This window comes from Chlamydomonas reinhardtii, chromosome 10, assembly GCF_000002595.2.
Source record: "Chlamydomonas reinhardtii strain CC-503 cw92 mt+ chromosome 10, whole genome shotgun sequence".
Lineage (NCBI taxonomy): Eukaryota > Viridiplantae > Chlorophyta > Chlorophyceae > Chlamydomonadales > Chlamydomonadaceae > Chlamydomonas > Chlamydomonas reinhardtii.
Window position 1 is genome coordinate 1,135,464 of NC_057013.1, and position 16,925 is coordinate 1,152,388.

Consider the following 16,925-nt stretch of genomic DNA (forward strand, 5'->3'; position numbering starts at 1 on the left):
TGTATGAAGTGCCTGATAGCAGCAGAGTCCAGACAACCACGCACGCCGCAGCGCCCACGGGTGCCACCACATTAATCCGCGGCGGCACCAGGGGGGGCGGGTGGGTTGTCACCGTCCCGGCAGAGGGACGATCCGAAATACAGTACAGAAGCACAACGGCAGATAAGGCGCCGTGTGCTCCTGACGCGTACAAGACCCAGCTCGGTTCGGCCCCATGCACAGGCACGTACCCGAGCGTCCTGCGCCGTGCGTGACTCTAACGCAACACGGCAGTTACGTCGCAATAACTAGACTTATCTCCACTGCGCTGCGATAAGTCAGCGCTTATTGACTCCTTACTGCCGTGTAGCGTTACAAACCGCCACGGCCCCAAACGACAATCCCAATCTCTCAAACCGACAATAGCCTCCACTCATGCCTCAAGCGGCCTAGCAACTCATTCGTGGCCCTCAGCGGCCTCCTACCTCCGGCCTCGCAGCTCCCGATAACCCCACCAAGTCCGCCGTGCCCGCCCCAGCCCGCCCGTGTTGAGGTTGCACTAGTGGCCGAAAGTGCTGCCAGAGTTTGGTAGTAGTCCTCAACGCCGGGAGGTCATGGTGCGGGCGACGGCAGCCCTGGTGGCTGGGCTTGATTGGCTTCGCGTATGCAGCTCTTCTCGCAAAGCGCTTGGCCCAACGGCCGGTCATGCAAACCAAGGTGCGGTCGGCGGTGATGGCGGTGGCGTTCGTGCCCTTGCGCTACCGAAATCATGTGTCTCGAACACCGCGGAGCGCTCCGCCCATCGCCTAGCTTGCGCACGAACGTACGGTCCTAGTTGCACACTCAACAGCGGTCAATAGAACGAGCTTCGTGCTTGGGGATATTGGCTGCACGAGCAGCACCATCACGCGGGGATGAGCGCCGCCGGAGGCGCCGCCGGCACCTGCTGCAGGCGCAGGGCGACGCCAACGCGGGGCCTGACAGCGCCACACTCCGTCGGTCATGGGCGGCCAATGGTCACTACCAGAAGACAAGCAGCAATAGGAACACGACTGGCTTTGCAAGGGCCATGATACCAGACTCACAAACGTATCAGGTGCACCAATGGCCACGACAGAAACACACATGCGTTATCCCGCGTGCGCCAGCCATGCAGACGACGCCGGGGCGTTACAGGGAAACACATGCATCCTTGTTCAGGTGTGTGGCTTGTGGGCAGCTGTGGCCGTCCGTGTGCCCAGGAAAGGTAACAGTGCGTGTTGGCACGTGTTGGCACGAACCACTGGAGACCTCGGTACTCTCTACCGGCCCCCAGGGCCATGCCATAACACGTGTTGACGTTGTAGGCTGCTCGGAACAACCTTGGGAATAATAACAACGTCGTGACTCGAAGCTGGGACAGGCTAGCCAACATGCGCCACGCAGGAGAAGGCGCGAGTTGCAACACTAGAGCGGTTTTACGTACGCGAGTCACGCGCGGCAACCTGCCCTTCGTTCACCCGCGCCGTCGTGGTGTAGGATGCGGGCAGCCATGCCCAGCCGTGCAGCATGGCCACGAACACTAATTTCTTTCTTGCTAGCTAGGTGCCATGCTTGAGATTTGCAGTGTCTTGCATAAGAGTCACTACCAATCAAGCAGTAGGTACACCCATAGATAGCATCACCCCGGCGGACGCAGGACAGGCGCGCACGTGAATGTTTGCCTCCAAACGCCGCGGGGATGCATGCACACAATGTCCCGTACGTGCCGATACCGTACGCCACGGCAGCTGTGGGGTGTACCGTAATAGCAGGGAGGGCAACATGAAGGGTAACACCTCAGCAACCCCAGCAAGGCTGGCCTGGTCGAGCGGCGCGGAGGGGTGAAGGATACCCGGCACGCGTGGAACGCGCAATGTATCTATAGTGATAGAAGGCGTAGTGATGGGAGGAAATAAGGAGCACTCGGGGCCGCGATGGCGGGTTGGATGCGCCACGGGCCCCGGCCCAGCCAAAGGGAGCGAACGCTGGGCGGAGCCGGTGGGTGAGCGACTCGAGGGACGTGCCAGTAGTGAACAGCAGTGGCGGATGGGTCATCCAATGTGAGAGATGATACAGCCACGCCGGCAGCCAAACTCCGCACTCGACCACGTACGGGCACGTCGTGGTACTGCTGTGAGGAGGCCGGGCTGAGTTGGGATGCCTGCCAAGCCTGGCTACCCACATGTGAGCCTGTGTCGCCATACGCTCTTAATAGTAATGACATATAGCACACTGCTCCTAGCACTTCGGTGATAAGTAATTGCCCCGCCGGGTGAAGTAAGGCCGGGGCTGAAAGGAACCAAGGTTGGTTCCCTAGGCGTCCACTCGCGAGTGGGCAGGCGACACATACAGTTGGCATTGACGTGCGTTGCGGAACTAATGCGTACGTTGGCTTGGGTCTCTGGGTTCATGAGGCATTGACAGAACACGCTGCCCCTGCTATGGCTCTGACGAAGTAACATGTATGCATACATGTCCTGAAGGATTGGCAGGGAGCGTGCCGCACAGCACGCAAGCCGCGTGACTACGGTAAGCATGAGGCCATAACGTGACACAGATGCCGTGCCATACAGGCGGCCAACGCTACGGCACAAGCCAGCTTGACGCGTCCACAGATACATACATGGCGCCTGACACCTGGATAGGAGCTATCAGTCTGACTGTGGGGTCGATGCTACCCCGGCATGGATCTGGGTTGAACGGTTGGTGGTACCATCGCGCGGGCATGGCGGGTCGAGTAGCGTGTTTCATGCACGGCACTCCCGCTAACCAGCTACACACCGCAGTGTACTGGTTATCCAACAACTACATTCAGACCATTCTGGTATCCCACTCAAACCTGCGCCAAGTGTCAGGAAAAGCGCTTGCCAAGTCGGCTACCCGCTTTCACAGGATGGCGAGCGGGTGACTGGCATGTGTACAGGCGGGTGGGCCAACAAGAGGGGAGGGCGGATGGGTGCCGTGACTTGGTGGTGGGCCCCACCGCGAGCAGCAACAGCCCAGCCCAACACACGGGCGCCATCCAAACCCACCAGGCAGGCTGTAATCCCAGCTCCGACCGTATCTCGCAACAAAATGTTGGTTGCGCAGGGTCGGGCTCACTGCGTGACACAGCGTCCGATGCCTGGTGCAGGGCACGAAGGCATGTTTATGCGTCATGCGGTATAGTTATGCGTCATGCGGTATTGTTATTGGCTGGGCATAGCATGCTGGCCGAACTGCACAAAACTCCACATCGCTCACTGAGGGCGAAATATCCGGAAAAACAAATTCGGCACTTGGGCCTAGTGCACACATCGAATGCATATAGGTTGGCTTGGGGTGCGTCAGCCAAACTACAAGGGTGGTGCCGCGTGATAGTATGATGTGCGTGCGGACCTCAAGACGTACAGGGTGACGCATGATCACGTAAGCCCGCTCCGTTGTCAACACGAAGCAATAGCGAGGCGCAGGCTTGCCGTGCACGGTACACTCAAGGCGTATTGCGACAGGGCACGCAGCAGGGCACGCAACAAGTCGAAGCGTCCATAACGACAGGGCAGGCAGCATAATTGCATGCGGCACACAGGCCATATCGCAAGACACATGATGCGAGGCGCAAAGCCTGTTGCTGGCGGCACACACGCCGTATCCGAACGTGGCGCTCAGACCACACATTGTCCACAACGCAAAGGCATGTACAACGAAGGCACGTAAGCATTTCAATGCCGTCTATAATCCACAACGCAAGAGTGTGGAGCCCGTTGCTTGCGGCACACAGGTCGTATCATAAGGGCACGTATGCCATCTATTACCCAAAAGCAAGGGTGCGAAGCCGTTGCTTGCGGCACACAGGTCACATCATACGGGCACGTATGCCGTGAATTGTCCATAAAACAAGGGTGCGGAGCCCGTTGCTTGCGGCGCACAGGCCGTATCATAAGAACACGTACGCGGCGCATTGTCCATGAAGCAAGGGCGCGGAGCCCGTTGCCTGCGGCACACAGGCCGTATCATGAGGGCACGTACGCCGTGAAGTGTCCATGGAGCAAGGGCGCGGAGCCCGTTGCCTGCGGCGCACAGGCTGTATCATGAGGGCACGTACGCCGTAAATTGTCCATGAAGCCAGGGCGCGGAGCCCGTTGCTTGCGGCGCACAGGCCGTATCATAGGGGCACGTATGCCGTCCATTGTCCATAAAGCAAGGGCACGGAGCCCATTGCTTGCGGCGCACAGGCCGTATCATAAGGGCACGTATGCCGTCCATTGTCCATAAAGCAAGGGCGCGGAGCCCGTTGCTAGCGGCGCACAGGCCGTATCATAGGGGCACGTATGCCGTCCATTGTCCATAAAGCAAGGGCGCGGAGCCCGTTGCTTGCGGCACACAGGCCGTATCATAAGGGCACGTATGCCGTCCATTGTCCATAAAGCAAGGGCGCGGAGCCCGTTGCTTGCGGCGCACAGGCCGTATCATAAGGGCACGTATGCCGTCCATTGTCCATAAAGCAAGGGCGCGGAGCCCATTGCTTGCGGCACACAGGCCGTATCATAAGGGCACGTATGCCGTCCATTGTCCATAAGGCAAGGGCGCAAAGCCCGTTGCTTGCGGCGCACAGGCCGGATCCCAACGGCACACACGCCCTTTCCCCAAGGGCACGCGGGCCCTGCGGCCTGGATAGGCAGACAGGAGAAGTACCGCGCCAAAAGTCCTGAGGGTCTTGGGGAGGTGGGGGTGGCACAATGGAAGATGTGGAAAGGTATTGCACAAAGCTGTGAACTGTAAAGCGACGGGTAGACACGAAGGCACGGCAAGCAGGACCGCGCATGGCAAGCAAGTAGCCCGCCCGCACAGCTGTGCATGCCCTTTTGCTTTCAGTGACTTGCCGAACGCCTTGTCCGCAACGCTTCGCGCGCCTTTGCTCCGCTTGAAAGCTCCGCTCTGCTCCGATTTGCTCCCGAATGCGGCCCCCGAACCAAAGCGTGGTTCAAAGCGCCAGAGAAGCTTCGAAGGGCATTCCCTTACGATCAGAGAGCGAGCGTGATCAAGCTAAGGGGTTCCATTGAGCAGGATCGCGCAACAAAACGCTGCAACTCCGTCTGAGTATATATTAAACGCTTATTCGGTCCATACATGGTCAAGTATAGTTAGAACCAGGTATAGGATTGCAAAGAAAGTCCAGAAATGTAGGGAACGTTTAAGTGCGACACACTGAGGTCACCGTCCCGGCAGAGGGACGATCCGAAATACAGTACAGAAGCACAACGGCAGATAAGGCGCCGTGTGCTCCTGACGCGTACAAGACCCAGCTCGGTTCGGCCCCATGCACAGGCACGTACCCGAGCGTCCTGCGCCGTGCGTGACTCTAACGCAACACGGCAGTTACGTCGCAATAACTAGACTTATCTCCACTGCGCTGCGATAAGTCAGCGCTTATCAAACATCCTTGCAACCCCCACAGGTCCTGGTTGGAGTCCCAGCTCAGTCGCGCCGTGCCGCCCGAGCCCCACTCCGCCCCCGACCTGGTGGCCGGCGACGTCGTGGCGGCGGCCCTGGCCCGCTGCGGCGTCCCGCCCGCCGCCGCACAACGCTCCGTGGAGGCAGCCATGTCAGTGGTGCTGGGGACACACGCAGCCGGCGCGGCCGCCTCCGGCGGCGGCGCCGCCGGCGCGGCGGCGGCTGCCGCCGCCGCCACCGCCGCGGCGGCGGTGGCCGCCGCGCAGGAGAACGGCGCTGGCGCGCCGGCGGCTGCCGCCGCCGTGGCCGCCGCGAACGCCGCCGCTGCGGTCGCCGCCGCCGCCGGCGCGCGCGCTGGCGGCGGCTTCGCCTCCATGTTCGCTCAGCACGTGATGGCGCCGTCGGCGATGGCGGCGGCGGGCCCGCCTGCCGTACAGTCGCTACGGCAGGTACAGGGGCTGCTGGTTGCAGGCGATATGGGAGATCTCACGTCACACTTGTACGGGGCGCTGGTGGATCGCGCCGGTGGCGGCGGCGCCGCCGCCGCCGGCGGCGCTGACGGCGGCGGCGACGATGCCGGCGGCGGCGCCGCCACCAATCCGGAGCGGCGGTGGCGTGCCACGGCGCTGGCGGCGCATATGCTGTTGGCGTTGGAGGGGCTGGGCGTGCTGGGCGGCGGCGGCGGCGGGGGTGGCGGCGGCGCGGCCGGCGGCGCGGCGTCAATGCTGCTTGACCCGTTTGAGGCGCACAAGTGCGTTTGCGTATGTTGCAGGACTGGGAATCTGGGCGCATAGGCCGCGCGTTGTGGGGTTGCTGGGGTGCTGCTTGTTGCTGGGGCGAGGCAGGGATGGGGTTGTAAGTACCAGCCCAAACTGGGGGAACCGAAACGGACAGGAGGGAAAACCAATGACGGGGCAGCACGAGCTGAGTGCCGGCGTGTCGGGACATGTGCATGCGCTTAGATGCGGGTTGGAGCACGCCAGTCATCAGCACCGCACACACGCGGGCCACCCCGCTCCCCGCTCACGTGTCGCAGCCGCCCAACACACGGAACCCTCCTTCTCTCCCTCCCTTCCATCCTGTCCTTCTGTCCCCCCACCCCCCCACGAAAACATCTTCTAAAACAATCATGATCGTACCCCCCGTACAACGCGTCTACGCTGCAACTGTACCTGCCTACGACTTCACTTCTTAATTAATCATGAATGTAACCCCCACCCCCTTGCACCCATCTTGGCAACACCCCACCCCACCCCCTACACTCTCAGGACGTCGGACCTGGCCCAGCGGCTGCTGACCTACTACGCCGCCACCCTGCTGGAGCGCGGGCAGCTGGGCCTGGCGCCGCCCTACCTGTGCTGCCTGCGGCCCGGGCTCAGGGGACAGCTGGCGGGGGAGCTGCTGGCGGCGCACACACGCAGGCTGACGGGTAGGGGGGGAGGGGGAGGGGAGGAGAGGGGAGGAAGAGGGGAGTTGAACCAATCCCGTAAGGAAACAGTCGCGCGGCAAGGAGAACTGCAGCTGCATAAGCGAGTCGTTGTACATCACCGTATGTAGTCGGGCGGGCTTGGGAAGGGGAGGAGGAGGGATGGGAGAGGGGCGAAGGGGGGGGGGTAGCCATTCACACGAATGGTTTGTATGAAGCATAGAAGGGCAGGAGGGGTCAGGGAGGATGGAATGACCCAGCTTCTGGAGATGGCCTGGAATATGTTTCGTGTGCATGCGTGTGTATGCCCCACTGTGTCCCACGATTGGCACGCACACACATGCAGCCAACGCCAACCCAAACGGCCCGCGCCTACAGGCCTGGCCGCGCCCGATGCCGACGCCTCCTCTTCCGCCTCCTCTTCCGCCGCCGCCGCCGAGGCCGCCGCCGCCGCCGGCCGCGCCGCCGCCGACGCCGAGTGCTACGGCGCCTACCTGGCTCTGGAGCACTGGTTCCGGCGCTGCTGGGAGCGGCAGGCGCAGCCGGCGGCGGCGCTGGCCAGCTGCCTGGCCACAGACATACGGTGGGTGCTGGGTGTGGGTGCTGGGGGCTGCTGTGTGGGGAGTGCGGAAAGAGAGAGCGAGTGAGCGAGAGAGAGGTTGCGGGGTAAGGGTCGTGGTTGTAGGCATTGGCGCTTTTTGTTGATGTCTGTTTCATGCCGTGGACTGCTCACCCATCCATGCTGACCCGCCCCGCGTCCCTACTGGTACCCTGTCCTTGCCTAGCCCCAACTACCCACCGCCACCACCACCACCACACCTACACCACCACCTGCCCACCACCACCTGCCCCACCACCCCTGGCCACCCCCTGCCCCACACGCACAGCCCCAACGAGCTGCGCCTGCAGCTGGCCACCTTTGCCGTGTCCTGCCGCCACTCGCCCGGCTACGGCCCGGCGGCGAGGGCGCGGGTGGCGCGCTGGCTTGCCTATCCCTACATAGCGGCGCTGCAGGTGCGCAGGGCAGGAGGCCAGGATGTTTCTTTTTTTGGGGGGGGGGGGGGAGCGAGTTATGCGAACGGTGTGTATCACAGAGGGGCGGGGTTAGTTTGTTCCAAGCCGGAGTAAACCAACCGTGATGGATAATGGTTCCCGGGTGGAAGGAGCCCGTGGGTGGGTGGGGGGACGTCCATCAGGGACGCACTGGCGAAGTGAATGCCTCAGAAGTTTGAGTTGTCGAGGGCGTGGTGCCACTGCCACTGATGCGGCTGCGAGGCCGGTAGGGCTGGGCGAGATGCTTGCCGGCGTCTGGTAGCCGTCTTGAGGGCGGTCCGCGCATGTCACACACGGCCGCACCCAACAGGCCGCTACCGCCGAGGAGGAGGAGCGCCGCGCCGCGGCAGCCGCCGCCGACGGCGGCGGCGCCGCCGCCGGCACTGAGTCCGACGTGGCGGCTCGCGAGGCGGCGCTGCTGGCGGGCGCCGCCGCCGGCCTGGATCCGCTGGCGGCGCTGGACGTTTTGGATTTCGCCAACTGCTGTTGCTGTGAGCTGGCGCTGGGTGACGACGTGACGGCGGCGGCGGGCCAGCTGCTGTTTGATGAGGTGCTCCCGCCGGGTGCGTGTGCGTGTGTGCGTGTGGGTTGGTGCAAACACGCGGACAAGTACGGTATACCCCTTCGCCTTGCCGTTAGTAATGCGCATTCCGGGGTTTGTAGCCAGCTGCGCGTGGCTGAGAAAGGCTGTGTAAACGGTTGTGTTCATGCCAAACTTTGTACACACATACAACTGACGGCCTCCGAAATTGTTATCAAACTTCGCAAACAGGCATCGACGACGCGGCCCTGCTCATCGCCGAGTCTCTCGAGTCCGGCGAGCGCTCGGCGGGCGCGGGCGGCGAGGCGACGGCGGCGGACGGCGGCGCGGCGTTGCGGCTGGCGGCGGCGCTGCGGGCGCAGGCGGCGGAGCTGGCGGGCTGGCGGCTGTACTTTGGGCTGGATGGACAGCTGGCCAGGTGGGGGCGGGGTTGCGGGTGTGTGGCGCCGTGTGTGTTTGACTCAGGCGTGCGTGCGGCAAAACACACAAGAACAGCAACGGCACGGACATAGCGGCACGGACACAACGGCACGGACAAAGACGCATGGCCCCACACACAAACTGTTTCGTATGCGTGCTGTGCCTCGCCCACCGGGGCTTGTCTCCCCACTCCCGTGAACACGGCCTCGCGCGCTGTGTGTGTCCAGGTGGCTGTCGCGGCACGAGGCGGCGGGCCCCGGCCCCGAGGCGGCGGCGCTGGCGGCGGACGGGTGTGCGCTGCTGCACGACTACCTGGAGCAGCTGGTGAGGGGGGGTAGCCATCCATGGGATGGTGTGTATCAAATATGAAGTGAAGTGCCGACGTCCAGGAGGGGGGGGGCGGGGGGTTACATTCATGATTAGTTAAGGGAGTGGGAGGGGCGGGGGGGGGGGATGGGGGGTGGGGAGGGCGGGATGGGGGGTGGGGAGGCGGGGCGGGGAGGCGGGGTGGGTGGGGGATGGGGGAAGGGGGTATGCCCCAACCCGAGCCCAACGATCAAGCACCATCATCACAAGGGCCACCCAGTCACGACAGTGCAAGACGAGCGCGCCAGTGATGACCTGGGGAGGGGAGGGGAGGGGAGATTGGGGCAAGGGGGATTGGGGCAGGCAAGAGCAACGCAGCCGCCGCGCGGTGCAGAGCTCACGTGAGCGCTGCTGTCCTGGTGTGGCGCCACCCACGGTTTGCTCTCCTGCCCCGCATAACGCTCTCCCCTACCCGCCCCTGCTCCCCACCCTCAAACTTCATACTTGTGAAATTTAATCATCCGTTCCCCACACGACCGGCTTCCCCCCTGCCCCACCTGCAGTTGGCTCCCGGCTGGATGCGCGAGCTAGCCAGCTGCTCCCGAGCCCTGGAGGCGGCGGCGGCGGGCGGCGACGGCGCCGTGCGCGTGTCTCTCACCGTGACCTCGCCGCCGGGCCCGGGCGCGTCGCAGGTGCCGCAGGCGCAGGCGCAGGGCGGCGGCGGCGGCGGCGGCGGCGGTTGGGGCCACCCCACCGCGCCCTACCCAGAGCTGCAGGTGCGTGTGCGTGTGCGTGTGCGTGTGGGTTGGGGTTCAGCGGGAGGGGGTCAAGCCGTGGTGTGTTGTGTTGGCGGGAGCCACGTGGCCGCGTGACCGGCGGGCTTGAGGCGCTGTGGTCGCGGGCGTGTGCCTGTGTCCGCTGCCAGGTCCGGCTGTTTGCTGTCTGCGGGCGGTAGAGCCCTACAATACAACTGTCCCACATGAGACAGAATACGACGGTATGCATGCTCCTGCTCTCCGTACTCAACTGCCTGCCAGCCCAACACCTCTCAGCACAGCATCTTCACACAACCAACGCACACACACACAGGGTGCGGCGCTGCTGGAGTTCCAACTCGCGCTGGAGTCCGGCCTGCGCCGCGCCGCCGCCTCACTGGTCGCCTCCTCCTCCTCGGCCTCGGCCGCCGCCGCCGCGGCTGCGGTGCAGGTGGCGGTGGAGGGGCCGGCGGCGGAGGGCTCACCGCTGCCCCAGGTGGGTGCCGCTGTGGAAGGAGGAGGGAAGGGAGGACTGTGGTCTTGGGGGCTGTGTCCACAACTCTGTCCATGCCGCCGTGCCTGTCAAACCCGCGTCCTCAATCCCACGCCACTCGCTCCGGCCCCCGCCGTCGTCGGAAGGTCATGGAACCCCCTTCCACCACCCTCCGCCATCCTTCAATACCACCGCGGCGTCCAACCCCACGCCCCAATCCCCACCTGCGCCCCTACATCGTCGCCTGCTGCTCACCACCCATATGTCCACAACCCCTCACCCCCACCCAACGCCCACCTTTGCTGTCCCCTGATTCCCTGCTTTTATCCTGTTCCATCTTGCAACTTCCCCTACCGTCTACCACTTCCCTAACTAATAATGAAAGTAACCCCACCCCCAACGCCTTCACTCCTTAAATGATCATGAGTGTAACCTCACCCACCACACCCACCCACAGGGCCACGTGACCGTCCACCTGGCGGCGGCGCCCGACGCCCGCTCCTGGTCCGCGCTGGTGTCGCTGCTGTGCGGCGCCGTGCGCGGCGGGCTGCCGGGCGTGCCGCCGCTGCTGCTGGTGGCGCTGCAGGCGGACCGAGCCACCAGCCTGGCGGTGTGCCGCAGGTGCTGCGTAGGCCAGGTGCGGGCGTGTGGGGGCGAGGGCGGGGGCGTGTGTGGGCGTGTGTGGGAGGGCGTGGGTGTGGGCGTGGGTGTGGGCGTGCGTGTGGGCGTGCGGGCCGGCCAGGGGCGCGGATGGGGTGGTGTACTTCAACCAAGACCCAGAACCCCACGCCCACAGAGCGCGGAGGAGGTCTGGCGGTAACCTTCATCTTGGGCGCCCTTGAGCCTTGTATTGCTTGGCGGCGTTGGCCAGGGGTGACTCCTCACGCGGGCGCCCCGCCCCAGGCCTAACCCTGGGTGGTCTTGTCAGCCTCGGATGGACCCACCCCACACCTTCCTGTGCCTTGCCCAACCAGGCGTGTGCCTTATCATCCCTTCCCTTGCCCTTCCTCATTCCACCCGCCCCACCCCACCCCGCCCCCCACCCACCCCACCCCACCCTCACACAGGCCGTCATGCGCTGCGCCGCGCTGCGGCTGTCGCTGGTGGCTCTGGGCGCCGACGCCGAGTCGCCCGCCACTGGGCCGCAGCTGCTGGAGATGCTGGCGGCGCCGCCGGAGGCCGCCGCCGCCGCCACTGACCTGGTGGCGGCCGCCGCCGCCGGCAACGGCCCCGGCGGGCTGCTGGAGCTGCTGGGTCCGGGGCAGCTGGCGCAGCTGCTGGCGGTGGAGGCGGACACGGCGGTGCGGCACCTGCGCAACAGGCAGGTGGCGCGGCGGCTGCGGGAGTAGGGGTGCAGGAGCAGGCGGCGTGGTGGCGTGGTGGTGACGGGTGGCGGTGGGGGCGGTGGTGGTGGTGGCGAAGTTGCAGGATTGCAGGGACGTACGGGTCTGGCAAACTCGGATGCGGTGTTCAGCCAGGGAGGTTGACCTGTGTGTGGGGGGGGGGGGGCTTGGCTGAGGGGGCGGCTGGAGGTGTGGTGGTGAGCAGCGCGCCGGTGTGCGTCGTGTGGGAGTGACGTGCGAAGCGCCAGGCAGCGTGCATGTGGGTGAGCGGCATTGACGAACGGGTGGGAATGAGGATGGCCCGAGGGCGGCCTGACATGGTGAAGTGACGAAATTTTGAGCCCGGTAATCTTGTCGCGCGTGGGAATGACTGGGGTGGCCAGAACGTAGAATGGGGGGGACAGGTTTGCAGTCTGGCCACTGTGGCCATCGAGCCAGGAGGGGGGCGAGGAAACAGGAGCGGGGGGGGGGGGCGGGGGCTAGCAAATTGCCTGTCCAGCTTTGTGGCTCAGCCAGGGCGAAGGTTTGCACGCCGGCCGTTGTGGCAACCAGCCAGGAACGGCAAGGGTGGACGGAGGACAGGGAGTGAGATGGGAGGAGGGACCAAACCACGGCGGGGGTGGGAGGGACGAAACCAAACCAGACGGGGCACCCCAGGGCGGGGGGAGAGCAGGGGGGCGAGGGCTAGAGGCCCAACATTCCCACACGCAGATGGTGATCCAGCGGGCTCCGACAGTTTGGCTTGGTCTCGGCCTGAAACGGCAGGTAACGCAATAGGCTTGTGCATAAACTCCCGCATTTTACGACGCTGTCTGTCAACTTGTTGAGCGAGCTGCAACGCACTTGAGCAACTGTCCTGAGTCCAAATTCTTCAACTCGCAACTATCTGCGCTATTAAGCTGTTACTGCTGCACGTGTTTTAGGGGGCCGCTGGCCCCAGCGCAGTGGATTTCGTGAGCGTTGGGCGACGTTAGGCCCATGGAGCCTTACCCTGAGCAAATCCTGCACGTAGGATTCAACCAGGTAAGTCCAGGGCATCAGTGGAGCTGGCCTCCTCAGGAGGTCCGACGGTCTTCTTGACAGAGCGCCACGAGAGAAAGGAAAACACAAACCCTGGCGAGCGACCCCTTCTATTGCAGGACTATGGCTGCTTTTCCGTGGGAACCACGAACGGCTTCCGCGTTTATAACTGCGAGCCGTTTAAAGAAACGGTACGTGCCCGGAACTGGCATCCACTTGCCTGCCCTTTGCCTAACCGAGCCCCTCGCCCGCGCGTTGCGCAGTTCTGTCGCGGCTTCAACAACGGGGGGATAGGCATCGTCGAAATGTTGTTTCGCTGCAACATCCTGGCCATCGTGGGCGGCGGGGCAGCGCCACGGTACCCCCCGACCAAGGTGGGTGCACCCAGCTGCCACCAGACCCTGACCCCCGCAGTCGGAGGTCCCCCACTCCCCGGCGCCAGGCATGCCGCACTTCGGTCCTGAACTATCGCCTGACACGTGTTCGTTCTGCTCACACACGACTTTGCGCAGGTCATGATTTGGGACGACCATCAGGGGAAGTGCATTGGGGAAATGTCCTTCCGAAGCCAGGTGCGTACTTCGTGCGGGCGGCAGGGCAGCTGCGGCATTATCCCCATGTGGCCTGGCGCCTACTCGCCGCGCCAGTGGGGATAACGTGTCGCAGGCTGGTGATATCACAGGGTCGCACCGTAAGCGCCGGTCGGGCATATGACTGTAAGAGTCCTGGCAAGATGCTGCTGCACACGCGTGGTGTCCATCTGCTGATTGCTCTTGTGTTGTGTGTGTGTGTGCGGCGGCACCTGCTGCCTGCTGCTGCCTGCTGCTGTGTGCCTCCTAGGTCCGCGCGGTGCGGCTGCGGCGGGACCGCATTGTGGTGGCGCTGGAGCACAAGGTGTGCGTGTGCGTGTGGGGTGTGGGTGGGTGGGTGGGTGTGGGTGTGGGCGCGTGGGTGGGTGGGTGGGTGTGTACGGTTGGCTGACAGCTCCCACCCACCCCACAACACACCTCCCAACACCCTCCACTCCACCTCTCACCACACCCACCCACCACACCCACCCACTCACCCACCCATCACGCCCACCCACTCACCCACCCCTCCGCCCCCACCCCCCGGTCCTCTCACCCCCCTCTGCCCAGGTGCTTGTCTACAACTTCGCTGACCTCAAGCTGCTGCACCAGACCGAGACCGCCGCCAACCCGCGCGGCCTGGTGGCCATCAGCTCCGTGGCCGCCGCCTCCGCCTCCAGCGACAACACCGTGCTGGCCTGTCCGGGGCTGCACACAGGGCAGGTGGGGAGGGGGAGAAGGGGGGGATGGAGGGAGGAGGAGGAGGGAGGGGGGAGGAGTAGGGGAGAGGGGGGGAGGGGACGTGGTCGGTGCGGGTTCTTTGCTGGCCCAGCCCTCTCCTATGCTCTCTCCTCCCCTGACGGTTGCACCTCGTCATCGCCGCCACCGTCTACCGAGTCATCGGTAACAACTCGTCTACTGTATTACTGTACCTGGCTACGCCTTCACTTCAGGATTAATCATGAATGTAACCCCACCCGCTCCCCCCTCACGTACAGGTCCGCATCGAGCTGTACGACCGGCGCCAGACCAAGTTCATCGCCGCGCACACCAACGCGCTGTGCTGCCTGGCGCTCAGCCTGTGCGGCAAGCGGCTGGCCACCGCCAGCGAGAAGGGCACACTGGTGCGCGTGTGGAACACCGCGGACGGGCAGCTGCTGCAGGTGGGGAGGGGCGAGGGGAGGGGGGAGGGGACAGGGGGGGGGAGAGGGGAGGGGAGGGGAGTGGGAAGCGGGGAGGGAGAGGGGAGGGGAGGGGAGAGGGTTGTGAATACCAGCCCGAACTATACACCAAACCGAGCTAAACTAGCGGAGCATAGGCGGAGTTGCAAGCGGCACTAGGGTAGAAGGAAGGCGGGGCGGGGTGGGTGTTTCGAGGGCTGTGCCCGTTTATCAATGCCGCGGTAGTACCAACCATGCCTGTAACCGCTGTAACCCTCGCCCTCCCTCCACAGGAGCTGCGTCGTGGCGCCGACCCCGCGCACGTGTACTCCCTCGCCCTCAGCCGCTGCTGCGAGTGGCTGGCACTCACCAGCGACAAGAGCACTGTGCACGTGTTCGCGCTGTCGCCGGCGGTGGCCGTGGCGCCGGCAGGCGGCGGCGCCGCCGCCGGCGGCGGCGCGGCGGGCGGCGTGAGTGGCGGCGGCGCGGAGGATGGAAGGCGGGCGGCGTCGCCGGTGGGCCCGGCGTCGACGTCCGGGGAGGCGGGGGCGGCGGGTGGTGGGGCTGGGAACGGAGGAGCGGGTGGCGCGACGCCGCCGCAGCGGCAGAACCCCACGTCCTTCCTGTCCATTGTCAAGGTGAGGGAGGTGGGAGGCGGGAGGAGGGGGAGAGACAGTTGGAAGCAGGGTTCGTCCAAGTGGGGTCATCCAACGGTGTGACGACTTCCCGGCGCCTGACTGGACCGTGGAGGCGACATGGACAGGCTTGGGCCCCCGCCTGTCGTCCCCTTCCCGCCACCGTGGTACCGTCTACCACTTCATTAAATTAGTCATGAATGTAGCGCCCACCCTCCACCTGCTCGCATACGCCCGAGTGCCCGAACACCAGCGCACACACCGCCCAACACACACACACACACACACTCGCACCGTGTCACCCACCGCACAGGGCTACGTGCCCGCCATACCGCTGCCCAAGTACTTTGCCAGCGAGTGGTCCTTCGCGCAGTTCCGGGTGCACGAGGAGCCGCCCGACCCAGCCACGGGCGCGCCGCCGCCGTCCATCGCAGGCAAGCAGGGAGCTAGCGGGGGGCAGTGAGGGGAGCAAGCGGGGGGCAAGCAGGGAGCTAGCGGGGGGCAAGCGGGGAGCAGGGAGGGAGCCAGCGGGGGGCAAGCAGGGGGCAAGCGGGAGCGCGGGGATGAAGCAAGCCATGGCCGTCGCGTTGGCCCGGCCACTGTGGGTGGGTGGGTGGTTGGGTGGGTGGGGTTAGCGGCTGTGCAAGAGGCAGGGGAGGGCGCTTTGCGCGGGAGTCAGGAGTCCCGGCGCATTGGCCATGGCAGCAATGCAGCCTTCATCACAGCAGTATTTCATGTGTCGAAACCTGATATCCCTGACCCCCACTTAAATTATGATGAGTGTACCCCCCTTTTCCCCCAAGCTTGCCTGCCGTCTACCATTCCCTTAGCTAATCATGAATGCAACCGCCTCCCCCTCCCGCCCGCCCTCTCCCTCCCTCTGCAGGCTTCGGCGCCGAGCCGCACACGGTGCTTGTGGTGACGGGCGGCGGCTCCTTCTACAAGGTGGCCTTCGACCCAGCCAAGGGCGGCCCCTGCAGCCAGCTGTCCTACTGCAAGTTCATGGAGCGCAGCGACGGCGTGGTGTGAGGAGGAGGAGGGGAGAGGAGGCAGGAGGGGAGGACGCGGTGGGGAGGAGGGAGAAGAGGGAGAGGAGGAGAGGGAGGGGAGGAAAGGGAGGAGGTGGTGGGGAGGAGGGCAGGAGGGCGGGTTGATGTCCGAGCCTGAAGAGGTGGTCCCGGCGGGAGTGGAGGAGGAGAGAAAGAGAGGATGGTGGGGCGGGATGTGCGCGTGTGTACGGCAGGGGGTTGTCGCTGTCCGGCTGCTGGTGCACGATGCGATTGCGCCGACGGCTACTCCGTCGGCACGGCGCGCACTGCATGCGGACGATTGCCCCGGCCGTGTCCCCCGAGCGTGTTTAACTTGGGATGTCCACGGGTACTGTAGTGATCTCCAACAACCAGTGGTGTGCGGTAACGGTGGTTGCTCATAGGACAGCGGCGGGCACTCACCGCCGCACGCCTAGACTGTGGCGCTTGTGTTTTCGGGGGCGGTGGGCGTGATGCTCGTGGTCTGAGGCAAGGCCTTCGGGGGAGGGCGCTAGCCAGGACTTCCATGCGATATGGAAAATGCGCACGGTGTGATGGAGCAGGCGGTGGCGCGGTGGTGGGGACCGGAAGCACAGTGGCGATTGGGGCCCAGGCGTGCATACCGGAGTCGTGGACTGCATTGCTACGAACAGTACGGTGCGGCGCCGTGTTCCTGACTGAAGGCCTGCGGCCATACGGCCTGGGGCCCTGTCATGAGGAGCCAGATGGAGGGTCTCATGTCG

At 64.7% G+C, this 16,925-nt stretch overlaps 2 protein-coding genes across 2 annotated transcripts; both read left to right on the top strand.

The window, feature by feature from the left end:
• Window positions 1–4,872: 4,872 nt before the first annotated feature.
• On the top strand, window positions 4,873–12,384 carry CHLRE_10g425700v5 (uncharacterized protein). The gene is made up of 12 exons (XM_043066549.1): window positions 4,873–5,307; window positions 5,438–6,184; window positions 6,702–6,862; window positions 7,238–7,442; window positions 7,747–7,873; window positions 8,223–8,475; window positions 8,685–8,871; window positions 9,101–9,197; window positions 9,743–9,955; window positions 10,269–10,430; window positions 10,885–11,064; window positions 11,495–12,384. The coding sequence occupies exons 1-12, from the start codon at window positions 5,300–5,302 to the stop codon at window positions 11,774–11,776; spliced, it is 2,622 nt and encodes an 873-aa protein (XP_042919946.1). The 5' UTR covers window positions 4,873–5,299; the 3' UTR covers window positions 11,777–12,384.
• Window positions 12,385–12,542: 158 nt separating this feature from the next.
• CHLRE_10g425750v5 (uncharacterized protein) lies at window positions 12,543–16,924 on the top strand. Its single transcript, XM_043066550.1, has 10 exons — window positions 12,543–12,793; window positions 12,910–12,981; window positions 13,054–13,164; window positions 13,303–13,362; window positions 13,631–13,684; window positions 13,930–14,082; window positions 14,358–14,522; window positions 14,813–15,157; window positions 15,468–15,588; window positions 16,041–16,924. The coding sequence occupies exons 1-10, from the start codon at window positions 12,749–12,751 to the stop codon at window positions 16,181–16,183; spliced, it is 1,269 nt and encodes a 422-aa protein (XP_042919947.1). The 5' UTR covers window positions 12,543–12,748; the 3' UTR covers window positions 16,184–16,924.
• Window position 16,925: the final 1 nt, after the last annotated feature.